Source organism: Danio rerio, chromosome 11 (assembly GCF_052040795.2).
Source record: "Danio rerio strain M-AB ecotype USA chromosome 11, GRCz13ab, whole genome shotgun sequence".
NCBI classification, from domain to species: domain Eukaryota; kingdom Metazoa; phylum Chordata; class Actinopteri; order Cypriniformes; family Danionidae; genus Danio; species Danio rerio.
This window is the reverse complement of record NC_141031.1, coordinates 10,978,108-10,989,174: the sequence shown is the minus strand read 5'-3', so window position 1 is coordinate 10,989,174 and position 11,067 is coordinate 10,978,108. Positions and strand designations below refer to the sequence as shown.

General features: G+C 29.7%; 1 protein-coding gene across 21 annotated transcripts in view; it reads left to right on the top strand.

The window, feature by feature from the left end:
* Window positions 1–3,649: 3,649 nt before the first annotated feature.
* Window positions 3,650–11,067, top strand: part of mcf2l2 (MCF.2 cell line derived transforming sequence-like 2) — a 194,993-nt gene continuing 187,575 nt past the window's right edge. For all 21 annotated transcript variants that reach the window (XR_015502379.1, XM_087273338.1, XM_087273326.1 and 18 more), the window contains exon 1: window positions 3,650–3,995. Coding sequence is in view for 20 of the 21 variants with exons in the window: in XM_087273338.1 (XP_087129464.1) it covers window positions 3,914–3,995 (82 nt within the window). In the remaining variant the exon portion in view is untranslated. The remainder of the gene's footprint in view (window positions 3,996–11,067) is intronic.

Below are 11,067 nucleotides of genomic sequence, written 5' to 3'. Positions count from 1 at the left end.
ATACAGCTTGGAAGTTGATGACATTTCTACTCTCACAGAAACAAACAAATAAAAAGACGAGCAAACTAGCAAGCAAAACTTTGATGATAATACTATAATAATACAGAAATACAGCAAAATATGTTTACTCATTTAATTTTTTTTTATTTGTAACGGAATGAAATTAGCTTTTTTGTAGTTTACTGTTGATGATCAAGTATAAAAACTCATCATGCACATATGAAAAGTCCCACTATTAAAGAACACACACAGTACATAAAGTATATGGTCACAGCTTTTTGTATAGATGCCATGTGTGATGTCAGTCATTTATTGACCACTTTATTTCTTTTCATCAATCTGGCCACATTTTCACATGAATAAAATACTATAGTCGTGTATTTTTTTTTATTAAAGCACAACATATGAAAATGCATTTTACTGCATATATTATAATATTTACCTTTTTTTTTGTTAAATGAATGCTACATAGTATTAAGTAGTGATCGGATACATACAGTAGTAAACTTTAGTTTCTACTACAGTAAATTGTTGTGAATTGAAGTATAATGTATACAGTTGTAGAAAGCTTAGTAAAGTATTGGGTCATTTGTTTATGATACTATAGTTGTAATATTAGCACATAAACTATAAAATTGTCACAACAGAATAATTTAAGTACATTACTGTCTGGTTGAAAAACACTATAGTATTTATTTTCAATTCCTATTTTGTTTTATGTGGGATTAACTATTGTGGAGATAAATATATAAACAAACTATTGACTGACTGATTTATTTAATTTAATCATTTAAAATATTTTATTGGAAAAAAATTTGGAAAAATACTAGCTTTCAACAACTCTTCAAAATAATAATGGTGATATTTTCATGATCTCAAGTACCAATTTGTAACTCATTTTGTTGTCAATTTTGTAACAGCAAATTTATATAATTATTAAAAAAATATATGAAGAATTTAGATACATTTTTTAAAGATTTATTTTTATGAAGTAATTATCAGATCACTGCACTGAAGATGTAGTGATATTTTTATATACTACATGGCTATACCAGGGGTGTCCAAACTCGGTCCTGGGGGCCAGTGTCCTGCTGAGTTTTGTTCCATCTTGCTTCAACACACCTGCCAGGAAGTTTCTAGTATATCTAGTAAGAGCTTGAATAGCTGGTTCAGGTGTGTTTGATTAGGGTTGGAGCTAAACTCTCCAGGAACACCCCTGGGGTATACAATATTATTTCAAGTCAATCACAACAGTGAAAACCACAACAGCGTTTGCTCAGTATTGCCAATAGATGGCGACCTTTCTACATAAATGTCCTGCTCATGTGTCCAGCAGGCGGCGCTGCAGCGCAATCCCCGTTTAGTTTATTAGTAAATTGACCTACAGCGCCATATGCCGGTGAAACTTTAGTAGGTCAATATTTATTCTTCCCTAAATCAGGCGACGATACATATTACAGTCATCTCAACATATAAGACGACGATTTCAGCCTGTCTTTCGATTTCTAGACTTTATTTAATTGATTTGACTAATACTGTAAAAGGAGCTGAGCATCTTTAATAGAAAACAATGTTTAAATTATTTATATTAAATATGAATAATGAAGACATCATAAAAACTCACTCGGTATTATTGATAATTAATCTTAAAACACTTTTAAAGAGTATGAGCGTAATAAGTTTAGATGTTATGGCAGGAGCACAGATGGCGTCTCATCACTGAGTGTTTCCAAGGAGATGATGTGGTTCCCAAGGGCGATGTCGTCAAGTAAGATGATAGCCGTTCATCAGCTCACGTCAAAATGTGGAGAGGAGCCCAGCTCAGTCCTGCTGATGCTGTTCCTCAACAACTGTAAGTAAATATAGGACCATTAAACATGCATAATGGGGCATTAAAGCATTTATCAAAGTTATGTTAATAGCAATAATAATGTTAATTAATGTATTTAAATATGCAGTAAATAAAAAGCACAATATTACATTATTATTATTATTGATTTTTATTATTATTAATTGAATGAATATTTATAAATTTTAAAATTTTAATTATACAATGCCTAATATTTCAAAACAATAAGGAAACATTGAAAGTAAATAGTTTAAACATTCAATATTCAAAATTTTTTTTTTCAAACAATACATAATAATATTTGTTAAAAATGTACATACTATATAGTGATAGTATGTATAATATAATTATACTTCATATGAGATTAATGTATAAAAATAGTAGAAGTTTTTATCACAATTAATAACAAATTTACTATTTTATGCGCTTAATATTTTAATAAATGGATAGGGTAAAACTAAGCAATATAATATAATATTTTGTTTAACATTGTTACACACAATGTTAATATCTTTTACCTGTAGAACAATATTATATATGTATATATAATATATGCAAATATTGTATCAAAATAGCATTATTAATAATAAACTAATAAAAAATATATATACATTATTTTCTACATGAATAATAAAAACAGTTTACATCTAAATAATAGTATAAAGTTAAACATTAACAATGAAAAATATACAATATTATGTAATAACAGTATTTTAAATATATAATTTCACCAGCATGCCACACTTTAAGCTAGACATTTTTTTAGGGATAAAAAGGATGGTAAGGAAACAGTAGGATGAAGGGAGGAGGTTAAATAGTAAACAGATAAGTAGGGTAATCGGGCATCCTACGGTGATGCCCAGAGACTAAGAGTGCGGGTACTGTCACTGTAATATTTTGGTATTGGAGTGATTAGCAGCCCCCGATTCAACCTCGGAGGGAAGAGAGAGTTATAGGATTGTTAATGGCAAGCAAGGAAACCAAGGGAGGGAGGGTGGGTTCGGGAAAACAAGAAGAACGGTGCTGGAGGGCTGGTCTGCCTTAAATAGGGAGTAGGTGATTGGTTAAGGATGTAAAATGAGGCATGGTCCCGCTGCCGAACCTTTGTTAATGAGTTAACTCTGTTACAATAAAATATAATATAAAAAAATAATAAATTATAAATTGAATTTTGTTTTCATTTAAATTGAATATTGTATATATTTTGATATATTATATTGTATGTATGTTTGTATATATGTATGTGTATGTATGTATATGTATCAAATGTATCAAAATAGAATTATTAATTATAAAATATGAAATGGATAATAAAATATACTTTATTTTCTTCCAAATTATTAAAAATCATTTTCATCTAAATAACAATAGTATAAAGTTAAATATTACCAATTTTTAATATAATGTAATATAATATAATATAATATAATATAATATAATATAATATAATATAATATAATATAATATAATACATTATATAATATATTATAATATAATATAATATAATATATTACAATACAATATATTATAATATAATATAATATAATAAGTATAATATAATATTATATAATATAATAAAATATAATAAATATAATATAATAAATATAAAATAATACATTATATAATATAATATAATATAATATAATATAAAATAATATAATATAATCATTGAAACCTTTCACAACAGATCCCCTCCTGCCTCTTTCCCTAACAGCTCCATTCCACTGACTCCATTGTTCCAGGTTTTGCGTGCTCATCTCTGTGTGTCTCCCTGAAGGCAGGTACCGTTTCCTCTTCTCTGATTCTCTTCCTGGTGCGTGAAACACACACAGTCTAACAGCCTGACAGGACAGAAACCAAAGACTCCAGCATCCCTGCATCAACAGCAGACACTCACAATGAACCATTAACATCACAAAAAGCTGCACTGCAGAAAAAAAAAGAGCCGGCTTGATCTGTCCTCCCGCGGAGACCTCCATCACGGGCTGGGAGTGGCTGCGGGTCTTTGTGAATCAGGGCAGAGAGGAGAGGAGGATTGAGGCGTTCTAGCATTCGCACCCTGAGATGCTCTGCAGGTTGGAGGAGGAAGAGGAGATGTCTCTACTGGAGCTTCAGCAGAGGGTGGACTGTATCATCACCCATGTTGGTGAGTGGCTTTTTATTCACTGCTGGAGCTCATGGATGGGGGGTGTGACGGGATGGATTGAGCTTTCTTGTGCTTGGGATGTAGGGGGTGTTCCCTGCTGGACAGGTATTTATAGAGGTTGGTTGCCGTGTCTGTGGTTTATTTTAGATTTTGAGAATTATTTTTCACATAGAATGTGGACATAGGAAGCACGGATTTATTTAATTTAATTTAATTTTAGTAAAATGTTTATATTTATTTTATCATTTTAATGTCTTGTAATGATTTTGATAGTACTTATACAGAATACTGTATGCGTTAGTTAAAAATACATAATAATATTAATTAACATACACATGATAATGCATTTATTATTAATGTCAAAAACAGCAATATCAATAAAACTATTAATATCAGGAAAATAATTTATTTAATGCAAATAAGTTTTGTAATAATCATAATTTCATATTATTTATTTTTTTACAAATTTATCTGTTAAAGAAAATAAAAAGTAAATAAATAAATAAATGTGTAAGATATTCAATGTTAAATAAATTTTAAAGACTTTGAGTTTAGACAACAATTATTTATTTTAGCGTTGACCCACATTTACTAATGGAATTCGGACATAGAAAGCACATATTTTTAAATGTAATTTAATTTGTTTTTTTGTTTTTGTAGTTTTATTTTATATTATTTTACTAGTATTGCAATGTCTTGAGAAGATTTTGATATTACTTAGATACTGTATGCATGAATAATATACAGATATATATTATTAATAAGCATACTCAAATATAATAATGCATTTAGTAATAATGTTAAAATGGCAATATTTATAGTACTATTGATGTCAGGAAAAATTATAATTTGATTTTATGTTAGAACATTTTACAATTCAAAAAAGAAAAATCAATAAACAAATAAACAAACAAACAAACAAACAAACAAGAAATAAATGTTTAAAACAGTTAAAAGAGGTTGATTTTAGTCAACTATGATTTATTATAGCATTGACTCACATTTACGAATAAAATGTGGACAGAGAAAGCACATATTTAATTTAATTTACTTTATATGAATTGAATATATTTAATTGTTATAAATTTGTACGGTTTAAAAGAAAAAAAATGTTAATGACAGTTAAAAAGGTTGGTTTTACACAACTATGGCTTATTTTAGCTTTGAATGTCTTCACATGGAATGTGGACAGGAAGAAGATATTTTATTGAATTTTATTCTTTTTATTTTATTTGTATGGCAATGTCTTGAGAAGATTTTGATAGTACACATATGCTGTATGCATTAATAAAATACAAATATTAATTCATATAAATAAGCATACACAAATATAATAATGCATTTAGTAATGATGTCAAAATAGCAATATTAGAAGTACTATTGATGTCCGGAAAAATCATAAATTCATGTTATTTAAATTTTAATGAATCACAAATCTAAAATGTAATCAATGAATAAATAGTTAGATGGGTGGACAATTGCAGTAGGTTGATTTTCATACAGATGTGATTTATTTTAGACAGGGCAATTTAAACAGATATTAAGAGAGCTTATTTATTCATAACTTTTTTTAATATTATTAATATATAGCCATATTGTAGGCACACATTTTGGAGATCATGTTAATGTCTTTGCATAGAAATTATCAGTTAATAAGTGACATTTAAACAGCAGAATAAAGCATTTATTTGGTGAAGGAATCAAATATCTCAGTTTATTTAATGTGTTTTTACACCAAAATCAGGTGGATTATGAGGAAACTCACTTTATTATAAAAACCTTAACTCTATTTGTTTGATATATTGTGGTGGTAGTCTAATAAAGCCTAATTGTATGATAAATCTGGGTGTTTTTGCTCCATCTACTCTGGAGATGGAATTAAATCATAAAAGCCACAAAAATGTCCATGTGCTTCAGTCACTGGCCCAGTGTAGTGAAGTAGGTTATTGTGCCGTGCTGCTGTTTCACTGTCCTGTCTGAGAGAGAGAGGCTCTGCTGACGCCCCCACTGCAGCCCTCGGGGGACGTAAAGACCGTTACTATGGAAACTGAGATGGGCTAGCTTCAGCCATATTGATTCATAGAGGCGCTCCATGCTTTAAACACATAGTCACTGCTTCCTAACTTTATTATCCACATTATAAAACACTACAACTTCCGCTTTCTGAGACCAATGACAATCAGCAGGCTTTCCAAACAATGATTAAGCCATTTTGCTTTCGCTTCAGTGCTTTTCTGCACTTTGGATGTTAGATGTATATTTACCAAAATGTTTAACAGCCTCTAAACCTCCCTTTTATTTAAAGGCAAGGCAGAGCAGGTACAAAAATGAACTAATATTTTTACTATCTATATATTTTTCCTGTGCTAATTATTTCTATAAATGTGAATATTGTGATTATTTGCAGACATTTTTAGCACAAAAATCAGAAAATTGGATGAAATCAGGTGCAGAGTTCTTTTTTAATTTTTATGAAAAGGTTTTTAATGACAGGATTTTGGGAATCTCATTTTATCACTCCATGATCCTGAAAATACTGTGAACAGTCAGAAAAATATGTTAACACTTTAGTTTAGGTCACAATTCACGCTTTTTCACTACTGGCCTATTTCCTGCCAGTTATTAAGATATTAACTTTTAATTAATTATGTGCTGCCTGCCATCTTGACCAGGTCTCACTGGAAGAAGAGACAGTTCTGTCTCAACGGGATCTCCTGGCTAAATAAAGGAAATAAATAAATAAACAAACAAACAAACAAACAAATAAATAAATAAATAAGCAAACAGACAAATAAATAAATAAATAAATAAATAAATAAATAAATAAATAAATAAGCAAATAAGCAAATAAATAAATAAATAAATAAATAAATAAATAAATAAATAAATAAATAAATAAATAAATAAATAAATAAATAAATAAATAAATAAATAAATAAAAAATTAGTAGTAGCCCCACACAGAATCTGCACGCGCAGAAGATTGTTGTAGATTTTTAGCCCATCACTGAGTCTATTTATTTACTTGTGTAAATGTGTGTACATTTATATTTCTTCAGTTTTTTAATTAATTTCAGTAATATTATTGACTGATGTGAAAATGTTGATACGATTTATTTACAATACAGTTTGTAAAGAAATATTTTCTGTCTTTTAGTAGATATTTTATATGAAAGACTTCCTTTGTTTACCAAATAAGTGGATCTAATTGTAAACATTAAATAAAAATTAAAAAGGTATTATTTTTTAATTTAATATATTACAATTTTTGTTATGATACACCAATAATAGTTCAGCATAAATCAGCAGATTAAAAAAATAAAAATTCTGCGGATAATTAGCAAAAAATGTTGTAAAAAGTATGATCTTTTTCTGCATCCCTAATCCTAACCAAAACCCAAAGCCTAAACCCAATGTATACCTTACTAACTATTAATAAACAGCTAATTAGTAGTTTAATCATTTAGTAGTGTTAGTTTATGGTTTGTTAATACTGTAACCAAAATTTTGGTTACCAAATTAAATAAAATGTATATTATCAGACAAATTACGATTGAACATTTCCCTGTGTAAAAATCATTAGAATACTGATTTTTGCACAGTGCTCAGCATATATAAGTACCCCCCTAACAAATCTCTCTTTTAAATTCATATTTTTAATAGAAAGCTATATTATTATATTCGTGGGTATATATTACATTAGTCTGATGCCAAATCTGGAGCTTATCTAGCAAAATAACTTATCATACCTTCCAAAAACTATATATATATATATATATATATATATATATATATATATAAAAAATATGATATAAAAAAAAATGAAATACAAAATTTAAAAAGAGGAAAAATCAAGAGAAGCAAAAAAAAAAATGTTAAGAATTAGTTGAAATTTTGTTGGTTGTAATTTTTTGTGCAATATTTAAGTTTCCAAATTTGTTTGGTGACTAAAATATTATTTCAATAAATATATTTGTTTAATAAATCTTTTTTGTTTTAATGCACCAAAATACAATGCTAAAATACATGGCTCAGATAGCGTCACCAAACTGTTGGCTTGTGCCTAAACCATTCAGAAACTGAATACCGTAGGTTCACGGTCACCTGTTTGTCTTGTTTAAATTAGAGATCTGAGCAGGACGCTCTCTCTTATTCACACACGCACAGACACACACACACACACAGAGAGAGAGACAACACCAAGCGACGCACAGCACCACACGCTCTCTCTCTCATTCACACACACACTCACACATAGAGAGAGCACCAAGCGACACACAGAATCATTCTCTCTCTCATTCACACACACACATAAACACATAAACCATCCATGCGTGCTCAGGAGCGATATTGTTAGACCGCGTGCCAATTACACTAGAGTAACCGATTGCTCCCGCGCTTTATTCGGAAATTTATTCCTGCACCACAAGAAATCTGTTGGGCTCCTGCGATACATCAGCGGGAATGCTGACCTCTAGTTTGTATTAACATGTCTTCCTTCTCGTTTGGTCGAGACCGGAAATACTGCCAAACTGCAGGCAACTCGCCATCTCACCTCTCTTTCTCTCTCTCGCTCTCTCTCTCCTCCACACTGTCCAGTGATGACAATCGCACATATGCATTTGTAGGCATTCAATAGATAATATTTAATAAGTGTCTCTTATATAAGTGCATTGCTTTTTGACTGTATAACGGTATTGAAACTGACACCGTTGGTATTTTTAGATCCCGCGATATACCATTTTACCGTTATACCGCCCAAGCCTACTGAGCATTGTATGTTATAACATTTACTGTAATGTAGTATATAACATATTTATGGCTCAATAAATAAGAAAAACTAATTTTGAGAAAAAGCCCTTATAAAAATATGCCTTATTTAAATCTAAAGGCGCAAATTGATAACATGGATTGATCGAAACATATCAAAATTTATTTTATGCAACAAAAAAAATAAATAACTGAAGAAATACCCACTTTATCAAAGGCCCAAAAGCCTTAAATCTCTAAATCGAGAGTAGCATGAATAAAAAACAAACAGTAGCCTGCTGTGTCTCCCCTTAAATAAACAAAGATGTGATATTTTGCTCAGAGGAAATGTTTTGTCTTCAATGATCCGTCAGACGATCGACCTCTTTGAGTGAGTCACAGATGTATCCATCCGGCCCTTTAATAGCAACATGACTAAACACTGCGAGGATCCGCTCTGTGATTGGTCAGCTATGACATCACTCTCTTGTAAATTTCAGAACTGAGTGATATATTGCACATTAATGCATACAGAGCTCATGAATATTTAACACGCCAGATTAGCAGTCAGGCATATAGAATAACAGCATCTGAGCCTAACAGATTCTACATTTGCATATATTAACTTATTCATATTTATATTAGACCTTCAATCACTTTTTAATTCAAATGTGTTGTTTTATGTTATAGATGATAAAATTACACTGATTGAAACAGGAAAATAATATGTAATTAAATTTTTTTTATGTTACAAAATATACAATTTTAAATAAACGTTCTTCTTTTAAACATTTATCAGTTTATCAAAGATTATTATTATTATAAATGTCAGTAGTAGTAATAATAATAATAATAATAATAATAATAATAATAATAATAATAATAATAATATTTCATAGTTCTGTATGGCTGTATTCTTTTAACAAATACAGTTGAAGTCAGAATTGTTAGCCCCTCTTTGATTTTTTTTTTTTTTAAATATTTCCCAAATAATAATTAACAGATTGAGGAAAATTTCACAGTATGTCTGATAATATTTTTTCTTCTGGAGAAAGTCTTATTTGTTTTATTTCGGCTAGAATAAAAGCAGTTTAAAATTTTTTAAACACCATTTTAATGCCAAAATTATTAGCCCCTTTAAGCTATATTTGTTTTCGATAATCTTCACAACAAACTATCATTATACAATAACTTTCCTAATTACCCTAACCTGCCTAGTTAACCTCATTAACCTAGTTTAGCCTTTAAATGTCACTAAGTTGTATAGAAGTGTCTACTAATTATATATAGAAGGGGGCTAATAATTCAGGGGGGCTAATAATTCTGACTTCAACTGTAAATGCAGGCTTGTTGAGTATAAGGCACTTAGAATAAGTTTTAAAATTTTACCAACCTCAATTTTCTGATGGATAGTGAAAGTGTAAAAGTATATAGTCATTAAATGAAGACACTTAAGAGTGCATATCATCTTTATATATAAATTTTTTTTGCTTTTAAAGAGGAATGTGAAAAAATGCTGTGATGCTAAATATAGTACAGTTATAAAGTAGTTTACCCATGAAATTGAGATTTACACACTATTTACTAAACATCCGCTTGTAAATATGTATGATATTTCTGTTGGTAACCAGGCAGCTGACAGCACCCTTAGACTCCCATAGTAGGAAAAAATACAAGGGAAGTGTTTGTGCTCAACAGAAAAAAGAAACTTCCACAGGTTAGCGATTAAATTCCTGATTTTTTTCTAATGTTTCTTCTAAATAAAGGCATAGTATGAAAAAAGCTTTGATGACTTTTCTATGACCTTTACAACAAAGTTGTTTTGTTCTTATTAGACTGACTTCACCCAGTCTGCGCATTAATCAGACAGTCATTCTGACTCCACTGCTACTTAGATGTTGTTTAAAAAAACAAAAAATAGTGTTATTCAGTCATTTTAAACTAATCAGGATAAAGGGATTAACACAAAAAAAAGCCAACTACTGGGCATTGGTACAGAGATAAAACACATACCCGTGCACACATACACACACATACAGCATTAGATCCACAAGCTTAAGCGCACATAAAATTCTGAATGTTTGAATTTCTAAACTTAAATCAGCTGGAAAGGTAATTCATACCATTATATTATAATGTAATGTACAATAATATATATTAGAGCTAGAGGGAGAGAGAGACAGAGAGGGAGAGAAGATGGGATTTTGAAATGTGTGATCCTGTCCACAATTTACCCTAGAGTATGTAAACTATCTGAGTTGCCAGATGGTCAAAAACAAAACAACAAATTGCAACCATCAAAGACAGTAGAAACAGATTATTAT